General features: G+C 39.9%; 1 protein-coding gene across 1 annotated transcript; it reads right to left on the bottom strand.

Annotated features, from left to right (window-relative positions):
- Positions 1-13358: 13358 nt before the first annotated feature.
- On the bottom strand, positions 13359-15043 carry LOC114077181. Its single transcript, XM_027916859.1, has 5 exons — positions 14719-15043; positions 14273-14457; positions 13889-14101; positions 13607-13801; positions 13359-13379 (listed from the first exon to the last, which is right to left on the bottom strand). Exons 1-5 carry the CDS (start codon positions 15041-15043, stop codon positions 13359-13361), a joined length of 939 nt encoding a protein of 312 aa, XP_027772660.1.
- Between the last annotated feature and the right edge of the window lie 2339 nt (positions 15044-17382).

Here is a 17382-nt window from a genome sequence, read left to right as displayed (position 1 = left end):
AGTTCATCCACTTTAGAGACAAAAGTAGGATTTCAAGAAATACATGGGTTCACGGAACTTTTGATCTTAAAACCACTAATTAACATCAATGAATTCATAAAATGATTGATTTAAACCTTTTTATGCAAAAACCCATGCTTGGAATTCAAAATAGGATTTTTATGTTTTTGAACATCTTTTAAAAGCCTTTGGAATTGAATCCTTGAATGGAAGAAAAATCAAGGATGGAATCACTATACCTTATTGGTAGAAAGCCCACGAGATTGGGTTGTATATCTTGGAGAATTTTGTCTTCTTCCTTGGAGATTCAAAGCTTCAACAATGGAGGTTTGGAGAGAATGAATGGAGAGCTTTTGTTATGGTTTGAGGGTTTTGTTTTGAATGGTGAATTTGGGGTTATAGTTACTCAATAACCATTTTTAAATATTACCAAAAATACCCAAAATACCCCTAAGCTATTTGGACCTTTTAACTAAGTCCAATTTGACTTATTTTTTATGTGATCAAATATGGGACATGGTTGCGCGTCTCAAGGACATTTCAAATTCTTGGTTCTGGGAAATTTTGAGGCAGAATGGTTTGTGTTGAGCCCACGTCGCACGGAAACATTTTTCTCTTAAGTGTAGGATGTGTGACGATCCCTAGCCTCCAAATATGGGCTGCCTACATGGTGCCTTGGCCAAGTCTTCGGTCCTCCTCAAGGACCCTTTGGTCGTTCCTTGCGGAGTCGTGCCCGGACATTTTGACCCTAAACATTTCCCTTGAGGTGTTAAGCTCATACCCACTGATTTTAGACTTCATACAACACTTAAAACAAGGACACACTAGCACATCAAAAGACTAGTTTACGAATGTCTTGGTCTTTCTTTTGTATTTGGACTTCCAAACTATTCAAACTGACCTCTAATGTTAATATTCTTAATTTTACAATATTATTAACTTATAACACACTTAATAGACTCTAGTTTAACCTAATTCATTTTGAGGATTGTGACAATTGTTGCTTAGATTATTTTTTTGTAGTAGAGTTGTTATATTGATGGGTAAGGGATTTAGAGGAAATTCCAAGGTTTCAAGTTGTTCTAATCTTAATCGTTGTTCCGTTTGAGTGAAATAGAGTTTTGTTGAAACCGCCATTGACTAAGAGGTTTTCCATGTAAACTTTGTTTGTTGTTTTTGTTACTACATGTGCTTTCATTATTGTTCTAATTATTTCAAGGGACCAAGTCCATTGACTGATAGTGTATGGATAAATGTCATTTAATGGCATCAGAGTAGGGGCTCTCTACATGGTTAACACCAATAGTGATTCTTGTGGGAAAAGGGTGAGTTATTAGCTAAAAATATTCTTATTATACTTCAAATTTAAACAACATCCTTAAATCATCCTTCATAACAAAAAAAACATCATCCAAGTATTTAATGCTAATAACTTTCATCCCTCTATTACAATTTTTCAAAACATTAGCGAATTCCACACAAAAGCATATGCAATTCATATTATTCTGATAAATAAAATTTATAATAAACCTCTCCAAAAATAACAAAAATAACTTAGACTCATATTAGATGTTAAAAAACCAATGTTAGGATGGTGTGAGTTGTAACACTTTAAAAATCCAAGACGAGTCTTAGAACCTAATATAGGTGCCATTGGAGTCTAAGCACTGTTTTAAGACCTACTTTAATGAATATAGGTTATTTAGGAAGTTTAAGAACCAAAACGTCCATGACGTTTGGAAACTAGTGCTAAAGGGTACTAGCGTGCCTTAGCCTATTCGACTAGTTTTTAGGAGTCGGAAATTCATGAAATTAGGTGGAAGGGTGTATAATTTGTGTTAAATTTGTTTCATGCTCGAAAATTTTGGGTAATATTCCCCAAGGACCAACCAAAGGCCCTTGAGAAGGACCCCTGGAGGTTGAGGCAACACTGCCTAGGTAGTATGCATCGACCGGACAAGTACGGTCCGTATGTGGACTGACGGGGCATTGATGGCACTGTCATCCCACACTTATACAATTTGTTGAAGAACCTTACCTGCATAGTCTCTTACCGGATTGAAGTATGTGCAACACGGAGGCAGGCTTGGTCCGTCGACTGACCCATGATCCGTCGATCGTGGTGTCGTCTATGACACTGCCAATTTTCTGCACATTTTAAGTTAGTCTAATTTAATTAATTAAAGTGTGAGGTGGTTAGTTAGGGATTTAAGGGAGTCTATTTAATTTGATTAAGCCCCAATATAAATACCCCCAACCCTTATTAATCTAAACACAAGTCACAAAATAAACTCTCTTCCTTCTCTTTTCTTTCTCTCTCTATTGGAAACCACCATTAATGACAAGCTAGGAGAGGTTTTGGGGGCTTGAAAGGGACGAATTCACCATCAAATCTTCATTAAACGGTAATGTATGGGATCTAATACACCTTTGAGACTCTTTCCTCAAAGGGTTCCTTCGAAATGGATTTCAAAAGTTGAGTTTTCATGTGGTTTTCATCCAATTACAAAATTGATGTTGTGAACTGAGTTTTTTTATGATTTATTTAGGATATAATGGCTAGATTAACATGTATTTTAACTTTATTATGATCAATTTTTATGGTTTGGTTCAATTTGAAAACTATGATCCTTAACCCTTAACCCTAGGTTGATCTAGCTGTAAATTGGGTTGTGATTGATTCAGTTGTCTTGATTATTGGTTAAATCACTATCAGATGATGTTGTTACACCAATCGTTAATAAATTAGAATGAATTTTTTGTCTTTTCATGCTAATCTTTAGAAGTGATCTAGGTTATGCAAATTGGCCTAAGTAACCTTGTTTTAAGCATTGATTTGGTATTGAATTAAGGTGTATTAACTCTTCTAATATTGTTATGATGTTCATTATTGAATTATGATGTTGAACATATAAATTGGCTTGAATTGAGGTTTTATGGTAAGGCCTAAATGATAAACCATGAAGAAGATTTTGTAAGCCTTGGAATCTCTATATTTACTTCCAATTGTGATTAATTGTGGTTAAGTCATGTTGTTATATTGGAGTACCTTATATTAGGATGATAGGGTTGTATGATGATGAATTTAAATTCCTTGATTATGGTTGTGAGGTTGATTAACATGTAAATGCTATAAGGATGGTGATGTATACCTATGTGCCTCATTATGAATTGATGTGTAATGTGTTAACCTCACCCTATATGAATTGTGATGAAAGGATTTATACTCATACAGTTCTTATTTAACTATTGATGGTGATTATTATACAAGGGGTAGACCATATGACCTAAACTAAGATACGATTGATAAACAAAGGCTTAAAGACAGTGCAAAAAGGGATTCTACCTTAGCACCGAGTGAACTAGATTTAGGAGTGTCCCTTCCCACATAAAGAAGGTAGGATCACTATATTACTCTTGAGATTCGGAGACTACGATTCGGAGACTATAATGCATGGCGCATAAAGAGGGTCCCAACTATACCTCCTAGTTCTTGAACTATGTTGCCCCCATAGGAATACTAGCTAGTGGATCCACGTAATTGCTATGTTTCATGTTTTGGTACTACCTTGGAAAGTAATCCTCCTTCTTTCGGTGTAGTGTTTTATGACACCGGATTGTACACTAGCTCCTGTGGTATATGTCGGTTAGTGCAAGATGTTCCTGAAAGGTAAAATTAATTAAAGGATCCGAACTTTGACTTGGATAACCTAAGGGGTCTAGCTTAGTCTAGGTAGAGGTATGGGACTCTACTAAGCATTGCACTAGTTAGCCTTGAGGGGAGTCTTAGGTGGATGTTCTTATATATGTTTATGTTATGATGATATATTATATGTACATGATGAACTTTGCACACTGTTGATACTATATGTTGGTTAGCTCATTTATGAGTATGCATTGGGTTATATTGATAATGTAAGATGAAAGGTATATCCAAATGTTATATTATGTGAAGTTGGACACTGGTTATGGTTTCTTGTTGAGGATACTTGATTTAGTAAGGTTATGGGGCTTTGCTTGGTCATTGCACTTGTTGACTTGATAAGGATTCATGAGTAGTTGTCTTGCTTATTATAATATAATTGACTCTCATTCATACTTGTGATGTTATTCCTTGATGATAGGGTTGTAGTAAATCATGATTTCAAGTATGTTGGGATACATATTACATGTTTGAGTTAGTAAGTATGTTTTCTTGGTTGGTATGAATTGCTTGATTTTGCATTAGACTTTTAAAAGGGGTAAAATGGAATGTTTTGACTAAATGTCCCTTTTTAGCATGTTTTGCTTTTATATGTTCATAAGGTCTCCTACTTAGTACATGTGGAGTAATAACCCCATTTTCTCCCCTTTTCCCAAACATTTTAGGTTTCGGTCGTTTAACGCTCATTCAGGACGACTTGAAGAAGGCTTGGATATTCTCTATCATCCAAGTGAGTAGGTCCTCACTTTCCGAGGGCGATGCCAATACCTTGCGTACAAATGTTCTTTGTTTTTCTAAGACTTTTATGTTCATTCCACTTTCATTGTGTACGACTTGTATAAGCCTATATGTGGATTCTTTACATTTGATGTAGGGCTATTCCCATATTGTGATGATTTTTTAGATGGTATGAGATGAGAAAATCTTTGATACTATCTTTATAGCTTATATATATGGATGTGCAATAAAAGTAGAAGGCTATGTAACCTTCTTATACGAAGGGTCTATGTATACTCGATACGTATATATTATGTGTGTGTAGAGGTCTATGCAAATCTCTAAGTATATGTAATAAAAAGTTTTAAATTTTTCCACATTTTCAACCTACAAATGTTATGAGATGATACTAAGGGTTTAGTCTTAGTCCTCAAAGAGGATGATGGCGTCGGTTCCGTCTAGGGGGTAAACCCGAATATTAAAATCTTGGTATTAGAGCTAGGTTGAATATCATTGAGTTATGTATCTCTCTATACCACGTCTATGTAGGTTTGTATTCATAATTGTGAAGCGCGCCACACTTATAATAGGAACCTATGTGATGCCTAGAAATCGCTCTCTTTCTTGGAAATCCTATCGTGCCGTTAGAGTATACTAATAGTGTGCTTTTGCATCTAGTCCTATTGTTTTGCTTATAGGGAGAATGAACACTTGAAGGAATGTGGATCGAAGGATTGAAGAGGAAATTACCATTGTTGGAGCTCCTCACCGTTGTGAGAAAGTTCCTCCACTTGAAGAAGATGCTAATGTTGACCAAGCTACGGTCAATCCTCCACCCTTGACGGATGAGATATAAGGTCTTCCCTCATTCAATTTGCTCAAGATGCCAGTGTCCAAGCCCAAGCTGTGACAGCTCAAGCAAACTGGGAGCTTGTACCCCGTTCTCAACAACAAGTCACTACTATGGCTTCCCATCTAAGAGATTTCACTCGGATGAATACTCCTACTTTATACGGGTCTAAGGTTGATGAAGACTCCCAAGAATTCATAGATGAAGTCTCTAAAATACTTTTAGCTATGGGGTTGACCACAAGTGAGAAGGCCGAGTTGGCCACTTATCAACTCAAGGATGTGGCACAAGCATGGTCTGTGCAATGGAGGGATAATAGGTCATTGAGGGTGGTCCGTTGACTTGGGAGATCTTTAAGAAGGCTTTTCTAGATCGGTTATTTCCTAGGGAGATGAGGGAGGAAAAAGTGGTGGAGTTCATCAACCTTCGCCAAGGAGGAAGGAGTGTTCACGAATACTCCTTGGAATTCATTAAATTGTCCAAATATGCTCCTTATTTGGTTTCCGATCCTATAGACCAAATGAACCATTTTGTGATGGGGGTGTTGTAGGACTTATAAGAGGATTGCCATTCGGCCATGCTACATGAAAACATGAACATTTCCCGTCTTATGGTGCATGCAAGAAGGGTTGAGAAGGCAAGGGATAAGAGAAAGAGTAGAGATGCTAAGAGAGAAAGATCTTTTGATGGAGGTTCTTCAAAGAACAGGCTTGAGATATAAGACAAGCCTAGATTTAAGAAGTGGGTTTAAATTCAAGTACCTTCCAAGTTCCCAAAATCTAGTGGTGATAGGGTGTCTAACCCTAAATTCAAGAAGGGAAAAGGTACTATTCACCAATCGAGAAGCCAACTTGTGAAAAGTGTGGCAAGAAGCACTATGGTGATTGCTTTATGGGGTCGGATAATTGATTTAGTTATGGCAAAAGTAGTCACAATTTGAGAGATTGTCAAAACTTGAAGAGTCAAGACAAGGGTAGTGGTCAAGCTCAAGCAAGTGGTTCTAATGAGGCACCAAAGAAGAACTGCTTCTATGCTCTCCGCTCTAGGGGTGAGCAAGATACCTCTCCCGACGTGGTGACCGGTATGTTAAAAGTCTTCTCTATTGATGTATATGACTTACTTGATCCCGATGCTACTTTATTTTTTGTTACTCCTCTTGTAGCTAAAAAGTTTGATATTTTACCCGATACATGAACCTTTTATGGTGTCTACTCCGGTGGGTGAAGCGGTTGTTGTAAAAAGGGTGTATAGAAATTGTCCAATAATGTTTCCTAATAGAGTTTTCTATGTTGATCTAGTAGAACTCGATATGCTTAATTTTGATGCTATATTGGGTATGGATTGATTGCATGCTTTCTTTGCTTGTATTGATTGTAGGACAAGGGTGGTGAAGTTTAATTTTCCAAATGAACTTGTCGTAGAATGTAAGGGGGGAAATTCTATTACTACAGGTTGTATTATCTCTTGTCTAAAAGCATGAAAAATGATCTCTAAATGTTGTCTATACCATATTGTATGAGTCCAAGATCTAGACTCCGAAATTCCTCCCAGTGAGTCGGTCCCTGTAGTAAGTGAATTCTAAGAGGTTTTTCCTAATGGCCTTCCTGGTATTTATCCCGAACGGGAAATTGATTTTGGCATTAATTTGCTACCGGATATAAATCCCATTTCAATTCCTCCTTTCGAATGGCCCCAGCCGAATTAAAAGAGTTGAAGCCTCAACTCAAGGGTTTACTAGATAAGGATTTATAAGGTCTGGTATTTCTTCGTGGGGTGCTCCGGTTTTGTTTGTAAAGAATAAGGATGGGTCCTTGAGAGTGTGTATTAATTACCGCCAACTCAACAAGGTCACCATTAAGAATAAGTACCCTCTCCCTCGAATGGATGACTTGTTTGATCAACTCCAAGGGGTGAGATACTTTTCAAAAATTGACTTGAGATCAGGGTATCACCAACTTAGGGTGAGAGGTGAGGATATACGAAAGATGGCATTCAGGACTAGTTACGGTCATTATGAGTTCTTGGTAATATCTTTCGGTCTCACTAATGATCTGGCAGCATTTATGGACCTAATGAATAGAGTTTTTCAAATTACCTAGATTCATTTGTCATTGTCTTCATTGACGATATCTTGGTATATTCGAAGAATGAGTGTGATCACATGGATTATTTGAGGGTGGTATTAAAAACCCTTAAAGAACATCAATTGTTGCCAAATATAGCAAGTGTGAGTTTTGGTTAAGGTCGGTGACATTTCTTGGGCATATCATCTCTAGTGAAGGAGTTGAGGTAGACCCAAGGAAAACGGAGGCGGTGAAGAATTGGCCTAGACCATTGACTCCAATCGACATTAGGAGTTTTTTGGGTATAGCGGGTCATTATCGGAGGTTCGTGGATGGTTTTGCATCCATTGCATCTCTTTTGACTACTTGGACCCAAAAGAGTAAGAAATTTGAGTGGTCGGAGGCATGTGAGAAAATTTTCCAATTGTTGAAAGATAGACTCAATTCCGCTCCGATGTTGACTTTATTGGAGGTTACAAAGAGTTTTATTGTTTATTGTGACACATTCCGAGTAGGTTTAGGGTGTCTGCTTATGCAACACGAAAAAGTGATAGCCATGCCTCTAGGCAACTTAAGGTACATGAGCGAAACTATCCCACTTATGACCTTGAGTTAGCGGTCGTGGTGTTTACTTTGAAAATTTAGAGGCATTACTTAAACGGTGCACATGTTGATATCTTTACCGACCATAAGAGTCACCAATATGAGTTTACCCAAAAGGATTTGAATCTCCGACAAAGAAGGTGGTTAGAATTGCTTAAAGATTATGACATGAGTATCCTCTATTACCCCAACAAGGATAATCTGGTTACGGATGCCCTAAGCCGTATGACTATGTGTAGTGTATCCCACATTGAAAGTCAAGAAGGACCTACAAATAAAGTTTATAGGTTGGCTAGGTTGGGGGTGAGGTTGGGAGGTTCTCTGAATGGGGGTACTATAGTCCATGATAACTCCGAGTCATCTTTACTGGTTCAGTTGAAGTCCAAACAACACCTTGATCAACCATTAATGGAGTGGAAAGAATCGTTTCTCGTTAAGTTAAATGAGTCATTCTCCATTGAGGGGATGGTGTGTTAAGGTACCAAGGGAGATTGTGTGTTCCCGATGTAGATGGGTTGAGGGACCGGATCCTAGAAGAATCCTATGTGTCCCGCTACTCTATTCATCCGGGTTTGGCAAAAATGTACCATGACCTAAGGGAAATATATTGGTCTAAAAGTTTGAAGAGGTACATAGCGGAGTTTGTCACTAAGTGTCTAAATTGCCAACAAGTAAAAGCCGAACATCAAAATCCTGGTGTCTTACTACAAGAGATCCAAATTCCTACTTACAAGTGGGGAGACATCAATATGTACTTTGTAGTGGGTTTACCTCGGACTCAAAGTCATATGATTCCATATGGGTTGTTGTGGATAGGTTGACTAAGTTCGCTCGCTTTATTCCCGTCAAGTCTACTTATTCGATGGAAGATTATGCTAGGATCTTCATAGATGAGATTGTGTGTCGCCATGGTATTCTTTTATCCATGATATCAGATCGGGGTGGACAATTCAAATATAGGTTTTGGAGATCATTCCAAAAAAGGTTTGGTACTAAGGTGAAGTTGAGTACCGCTTTTCATCCCGAAACGGATGGTCAAGCAGATCGCACTATTCAAACCCTTGAGGATATGCTTAGGGCTTGCATTAATTATTTTAAAGGGAATTAGGATAAATATTTCCCTTTGGTGGAGTTTTCTTATTATAATAGTGTTCATTCATTCATTTCCATGGCTCCCTATGAAGCCTTGTATGGCAGGAGGTGTAGGTCTCCTATTGGATGGTTTGAAGTGGGTGAGCCTTCGCTTCTTAGTCCCGATTTGCTTTATAACAATTTGGAAAATTTTCATATCATAAGGAACCGGTTGCAAACGGCCTATAGTCGGTTAAAGTCTTATGCCGATCATAAGAGAAGGGATTTGGAGTTTGAAGAAGGTGATAAGGTGCATTTGAAAATTTCACCAATGAAAGGGGTGGTTAGATTTTTCAAGAAGGGGAAGTTGATTACTCGTTATGTGGGTCCCTATGAAATCTTGCAAAGGTTTGGTAAGGTTGCCTATGAATTCAAACTTCCTAGTGAATTGTCTTTGGTTCATCCAATTTTTCATGTTTCTATGTTGAAGAAGTGTATCAGTGATCCCGAGTCCATTCTTCCTATTGATGGTCTTGGTGTCAAGGATAACCTCTCCTATGAGGAAGTTCTGGTTCAAATTATTAGTAGGCAAGTAAAGAAGTTAAGGAATAAAGAGGTGGTTTCTGTAAAGGTGTTATGGAAGAATCACCTAGTTGAGGGTGCAACATGGCAGGATGAGGCCAACATGAAGTCTTGTAACCCTCATATTTTTGATAATCAAGGTTTGTCATTCTTTTTAATAATATAAATATGACTATAAATTGAAGTTTCATGATTTTTGGTGAAGTCTTGCAAAAATGTGCATTTTGGGTTGCATTACAGTGAAGTAGTACCTTTGAAACTTGAAATTTTGCCTTTTTGGTTTATTTGAGTTATCTTGTGCATTTTGATATGGTAAGTATCATGTTCTTAAGTTGAACTTTGTGCTAATTGACTCATGTAATGTATGTTAAGCTCATGTGTGTTTTGAGAAGGAAATACCTCATGATGAAGTGTTTTGACCCTTCTGTGTGATACTTGGAAATTTGAAATTTGACATATTGAAATGATATGATTTATGTTGATTTTATATTGTTGATTGGTTGGGCTTCTAATCTTGAGTCTATTCTTTCCTTCAAAAGAGTTTTAGTGTCATTCGGGGATGAATGTGCCTAAGGGGGGGATAATGTCACACTTTGAAAATCCAAGACGAGTCTTAGAACCTAACATAGGTGACATTGGGGTCTAAGCACTATTTTAAGACCTGTTTTAATGAATATAGGTTATTTGGAAAGTTTAAGAACCAAAACGTCCAAGAACGTCCATGACGTTTGGAAACTAGTGCTAATGTGTACTAGCGTGCCTCGGCCTATTTGACTAGTTTTTAGGAGTCAGAAATCCATGAAATTAGGTGGAAGGGTGTAGATCCTGCGTTTAAGTTGTTTCATGGTCGAAACATCTGACTACGACTCCCGAAGGACCAACCAAGGGCCCTTAAGGAGGACCCCTGCAGGTTAAGGCAACACTGCCTAGGCAGTGTGCATCGACGAGACAAGCTACGGTCCGTGTGTGGACTAACAGAGCATCAATTCCACCGTCATCACACGCTTAGGAAATTCTTCGAAAAACCTTACCTACATAGTCTATGGCCGGATCGACTGATGTGCAGCACGGAGTAAGGCTTCTTCCATCGACCGTCTGTGACATTATCAATTTCCTGCACATTCAAGGTAGTCTCATTTAACGAATTAAGGGGTTAGGTGGTTATTTAGGGGTTAAATGGAGTCTAATTAAACTTATTAAGCGCCAATATAAATACCCTCAACCCTCATTAATCTAAACACAACTCACAAAATAAACTCTCTTCCTTCTCCGTTCTTTCTCTCTCTATTGGAAACCACCTGTCACGACCCAACCCGATAGGCCGTGACTAGTGCCCGTTTTGGACACCCACATACAAACCTGCTAAGTATAACCAACTGAAACTAATACAATATGGAATTTAATCAAATTAATCAAACCCCAACGTCATATATATATAAAGAGGACCTGTCTCAGAAGGAGTCATAACCATTCAACCATAACAAAATACGCGAGCCGACAAGGCCGCCACTATCAAAAGCATAATAACATACGTAAGCCGACAAGGATGCCACTACACAATACACAATGATGTACGCAGCCGACAAGGTTGCCCCTGTACAAGCGGACATCCCAAACAAACCATGTCCAGACCATTACCCAAAACATATATATACAACCCACATAATGTCCACAGACCTCTAAGAGTACAGTAGTGAAACGCGATCGGACAGGGCCCCGCCATACCCATAGACGAGCAAAAGACTACACACAAAGTTATGTACCAAAACGACTGGGCTCCGGAACAGTGGAGCTCTCCCAATCAGCAGAGTAGAGATCCTAGGCGGGAGGATCACCGAACTGTGCGTCTACACCTGCGGGCATGAAACACAGCCCCACGAGGAAAGGGGGGTCAGTACGGACAATGTACTGAGTATGTAAAGCATAAGATAAGGATGACAGGATACCAATATGGCAAGTCAAAACAAAATATCGCTACACATGTACCCTTTTAAGTGAAAATCATGCATATCTTTAACATATAAGGTGCCCAGCTTCCCTAGTAAGGGGCTCGTCAAAATAATCATCACGTCATCTCCGTCATCATCATCATCATAACCATCCTCATCACAAATCATATATATAATATACATACCCGGCCCTCTAGTGAAGGACTCGGTGACATATGCAAGAAACTCCGCACGAACATTACCCGGCCCGGGACTCGGTAAAATGATAAATGACTCTATGCACGAGCAGAATATTATTAGCAACCATATGCAATTAAAATCATTTCTTATAACTCAATTGAACAATCAACGTGAACCAGCAAGGACTATTACCAAAGATTAACGTTTTATCAAGATTATGAACCTTTAATACGATATGGAAACGTAAAATCTCAATGACTCTAAGAAGCACTACCATAGATATGAGAAATCATCATAGCCTTAGACATAGCCGACATATAGAGGAATAATTGTGGAAGCAAGAATATACGTCACCTAGACGCTCTAGAGGTAAGTATCAGACCTGTTCGTTATTCGCTTATTTTTAAAGTCATGCCAAACAAAGAAAGAAGGGACAGCGTTACATACCGTATAGTCGAGCCGCACGTCCAATATTTACTGCTCAAGCTATTAATCTATAACAAGCAACAATCGTGCCGCAATTAGATAAACGTCGCGGTTAACTATCTTGTAAGCTAGCTAATAATCTAACGAAAATCCGGCAGCACTTCCCCTATTTTCCTTACTTCATCCCAATCGGACAACAACCCAAATTATCCACAGCAATACCAATAACACATATAACCCAACGAATCATATTAAACAGCCCCCTCCCCAAAACAGTTCCGTCTCGGCAACCATAGCAGCGAAGCAACAACACACCGAGCGATAACTTGTTTTATAATTCGCAACACATCTACCTTATCGTATTCATCCTTTAGAGTATATACTCATAATCACATTTAACATATACATAACACCAAAACAGAATTTTCCCCCAGTTTGCTTTAATCAAAACAGCCCAAGCACCAACACGACACCACTAATAATCCGATTATGGTTTACGTTCATACTTAGCACATTCAATAACTAAAACAAACTTCCTAAGCTACTGGTCACGCCCCCTTCTTAATATTAATGGATAATTAACAAGGTATTCTAAAGAATTAACACACCAAGCAAGGAGATTAATAACCAGATTATTTGCAGCTGCTGGCCAAGAGTTGTAGGGTTGGTTTCTCCATTTCCATGGCTGCCTAAGACAAGTGGTGAAGAAGATGATATGCAGCAATGCATTTCACCACTTTATTTAGTATAGAGTGGATTTATCCACCTCATTTATAATATGAAGTGGAGGCAGCCCCCCCTCTACACGTGTCCACTAAGGCCAGCTCCCAATCTGATCCCTTTTTTAATTTTTTGCCTTGAGTGGTGGGGCCCACTGGATTAAATTAATCCTAATCAGCCACTTATTATGAGTGGTGGGGCCCACTGGATTAAATTAATCCTAATCAACCACTAATTAATCCCTCACTTAAAGTTAATGGCACTTACATTAGCCAAATCATACTTAATATCACATTTGGAATTAACATCCTTGCCTAATATTCTTTAATCACTTGGAACTTAAAATAAAATCTCATTCCCCGGACTTACGTCTACTAGATATGACGCGCACTACGTATAAAAAAAACGAGGCATAACATCCTTCCCCCCTTAGGAACATTCGACCTCTAATGTTAAGTTACCGTCTTACAAAAACAAATTCCAGCGAGGTCTCTCTAACAGTTATACCTATGAACCTGCATTCCGTAACTTACAGATGCCTCACAGAGTCACAACTTACTACATAATCTCGTTTATCAATCAATATAGTCAAGCTAGGAATTGAATTACCTGCAGGTACGGGGAACAAGTAAGGATACTTATTCTTCATTTGGTCTTCTGCTTCCCAAGTCATCTCCTCCCTATTATTATTTTGCCACAACACTTTGCCGGAAGCCACATCCTTAGTACGTAACCTTCTAACCTGGCGATCAAGTATAGCTACGGGTTTCTCCTCATATGACAACTCCTCTGTTACCTGAACATCATCTAAGGGGAATACTCTAGAAGGAGCACCAATACATTTACGTAGCATCGATACATGGAAGACTGGATGTACCGCCTCCAAATCAGATAGTAGATCCAACTCATAGGCAACCTTTCCTATCCTACGAATAATCTGATAAGGCCCAATATATCTCGGACTGAGCTTCCCCTTCCTGCCGAATCTCATCACACCCCTCATGGGTGATACCTTCAGGATTACCCAGTCACCAATCTGAAACTCCAAATCTCGACGCCGATTATCTGCATATGACTTCGGTCGACTCTGGGCTACTAATAATCTTTCTTGAATAAGCTTCACCTTGTCAACAGCTTGTTGAATCACATCCGGGCCTATTAACTTAGTCTCGCCAACATCAAACCAACTAATAGGTGATCTGCACTTCCTCCCATATAAGGCCTCGTACGGTGCCATCTGGATACTAGAATGGTAGCTATTATTATAGGCAAACTCAATGAGCGGCAAGTGGTCATCCCAGCAACCTTTGAAGTCAATAAGACAGGCCTGCAACATATCTTCTAATGTCTGAATAGTACGCTCAGCCTGCCCATCAGTCTGAGGGTGAAATGCTGTGCTAAGGTTCACCTGTGTCCCCAATCCCTTCTGAAACGATCTCCAAAAGTTGGCTGTAAATTGAGCTCCTCTGTCTGATATAATGGACGTGGGAACCCCATGAAGTCTCACTATCTCCCTGACATATAACCTCGCATAATCTTCAGCCGAATAAGTAGTCCTGACTGGAAGAAAATGGGCCGATTTCGTCAGCCTATCTACAATAACCCATATAGAGTCATACTTCCGTTGAGTGCGAGGTAAGCCTGTAATGAAGTCCATATTAATCATCTCCCACTTCCATGTCGGGATCTCTATCTCCTGTAATAATCCACCAGGCTTTTGATGTTCGATCTTGACTTGTTGACAATTCGGGCACTGAGCAACAAACTCCGCTATGTCCTTTTTCATGCCATCCCACCAATATAAGCATCTGAGGTCATGATACATTTTCGTTGACCCTGGGTGAATATAATAACGGGCAGAGTGTGCCTCTCCCATAGCCTGCCGTCGTAGCCCCGCAATATCGGGTACACACAATCTGCCTTCATATCGTAACACTCCGTCAGGTGTAACCTTAAATGGGGTCTTTTCCTTTTGAAGAGCTGCATCTCTATACTGTGCCAAAATAGGGTCCTTGTATTGGTGTCTCTTTACATCATCTATGATTGAGGACTCAGCAACCTCTCGAATAGAAACTTCACTATCTTCTGAATTAGCCAGACCGACTCCAAGGCTGGATAGCCGCTGAATCTCCCAAACCATATCCCTCCTTTCTGGTTGTACATCTGTCAAGCTACCCATGGATTTACGGCTAAGAGCATCTGCTACAACATTCTCTTTCCCTGGATGATATAAAATATCAACATCATAATCCTTTAGCAACTCCAACCACCGCCTTTGTCGTAAGTTCAGCTCCTTCTGTTTAAAGATATATTGGAGACTCTTATGATCTGTATAGATGTCCACATGGACACCATATAAATAATGTCTTCATATCTTCAAGGCATGAACCACAACCGCTAACTCCAGATCATGAGTAGGATAGTTCTTTTCATGCTTCCTAAGTTGTCGGGAGGCATAGGCTATAACTTTGCCATGCTGCATCAATACACATCCTAGCCCAACACCCGAAGCATCACAATAAATAATATAGCCGTCTGGTCCCTCCGGAAGAGTTAGGACTGGAGCTGTAGTCAATTTGTCTTTCAATTGCTGGAAGCTTCGCTCACAAGCATTAGTCCAATGGAACTTGGCTGCCTTTTGAGTTAGCCTTGTCAAAGGCGCTGAAATTGAGGCAAACTTTTCTACGAATCTCCTGTAATATCCTGCTAACCCCAGAAAGCTGCGTACCTCAGTAGGTGTCGTAGGTATGGGCCAAGTCTTTACCGCCTCAATCTTCTGCGTGTCTACCCGAATACCATCAGCTCCAATAATATGCCCCAAGAATGCCACTGAAGTCAACCAGAACTCGCACTTAGAAAATTTAGCATACAACTTCTGGTGCTGAAGCACCCTAAGTACCGTCCTTAAATGGTCTGCATGCTCCTCTTCTGAACGTGAATAGCCCAGAATATCGTCTATAAATACAATAACAAACATATCAAGGAATGGTTTAAATACTCGATTCATTAAATCCATAAACACCGCTGGAGCATTAGTCAGCCCAAAAGACAGCACTCTAAACTCATAATTCCCGTATCGGGTCCGCAATGCCGTCTTTGGAATATCTGCCTCCCTTACCCGCACCTGATGATAACCTGACCGCAAGTCTATCTTTGAAAAACACTTTGCACCCTGCAACTGGTCAAATAGATCATCAATCCTTGGGAGGGGATACCTGTTCTTTTTTGTTACTTTGTTCAGCTGCCTATAATCAATACACATCCGCAGCGACCCATCCTTCTTTCTCACAAACAGTACCGGTGCTCCCCAAGGTGACGTACTAGGACTGATGAAGCCCTTTTCTAGCAAATCCCTCAATTGCTCTTTCAATTCTTTCAACTCAGCAGGTGTCATTCTATAAGGAGGTATAGATATAGGCTGGTTATCTGGCAGTACATCTATAGTAAACTCTATCTCTTGTTCTGGAGGAAGCCCTGGAAGTTCCTCGGGGAAATTCATTAACTACCGGGACTGATTGAAGAGTCGGTGCCTCTGCCTTTATTTCATGCACCCGAATCAGATGGTAAATATAGCCTTTTCTAACCATCTTCCCGGCCTTAAGGTATGAAATGAACTTACCTTTCGGCGATACTGTACGCCCCTTCCACTCTATAATCGGTTCCCTTTGAAATTGAAATCGAACTATCTTTCCTCTGCAATCAACATTAGCATAACAAGCAGCCAACCAATCCATGCCCATGATAATATCAAACTCAATCATATTTAACTCTATTAGATCTGCTATGGTACGACGACTATATATAACTACTAAACAATTCTTATATACTCGCGTAGCTATGACAAAATCTCCTATAGGTGTAGCTACCTCAAATGGTTCTATCAACTCATACTCTATTCCGATCCTACTAGCAACAAAGGGAGATATAAATGATAAGATGGAACCTGGGTCTATCAATGCATACACACTTCAGGAGAATAGTGATAATATACCTGCGATCACATTAGGTGACGCCTCCTGATCCTGCCTATTAGTCAAAGCATATATACGGTTCGAGGGACCGCTAGAACTGGAAGCTCCACCACGTCCTCTACCACGGCCTGCTGGCGCCTGAATACCCTGCCCCGTAGGGCGCATAGCCACAGAAGAAGATGAACCAGCAACGGACCCAGTAGGCTGTGCCATACCACCTGCACTACCTCTAAGGTGACACTCCCTCATAGTATGACCCTGACGGCCGCAAGAAAAACACGCACCTGTAGCCCAACGACATTCCCCAGGATGGGACCTACCACAGCGAGAACACCGAGGCAAAAATGGTCTCGACTGGCTCAAACCCCTGCCCATCTGTGACCCTGACGCCCTAGAGCTCTGACCAGCTTCCGAATATCCCATACGATAGAACCCCCTACCCATGAAACGTGGGGGTGCACTCTGTGCTGGCTGGGAAGAAAATCTAACATGCTGCTAAGACTGCCTGCTTCGAAACTCGTCAGGATAACCTGCTGATCTAGCCCTC

Source organism: Solanum pennellii, chromosome 5 (genome assembly GCF_001406875.1).
Source record: "Solanum pennellii chromosome 5, SPENNV200".
In the NCBI taxonomy this organism is placed as follows: domain Eukaryota; kingdom Viridiplantae; phylum Streptophyta; class Magnoliopsida; order Solanales; family Solanaceae; genus Solanum; species Solanum pennellii.
This window is presented reverse-complemented; position numbering and strand designations above follow the sequence as displayed.

What these genes read in the sequence shown, in the direction of transcription:
- LOC114077181 (XM_027916859.1), bottom strand. Translation starts at nt 15,043, where the DNA reads ATGGGTAGCTTGACAGATGTACAACCAGAAAGGAGGGATATGGTTTGG. An exon ending in GGGAGAGGCACACTCTGCCC is followed by an intron (nt 14,458 to 14,718) that starts GTTATTATATTC and finishes GGGTTATTGTAG; the next exon opens with ATAGGCTGACGAAATCGGCC. An exon ending in AGTTTCAGATTGGTGACTGG is followed by an intron (nt 13,802 to 13,888) that starts GTAATCCTGAAG and finishes GGGCCTTATCAG; the next exon opens with ATTATTCGTAGGATAGGAAA.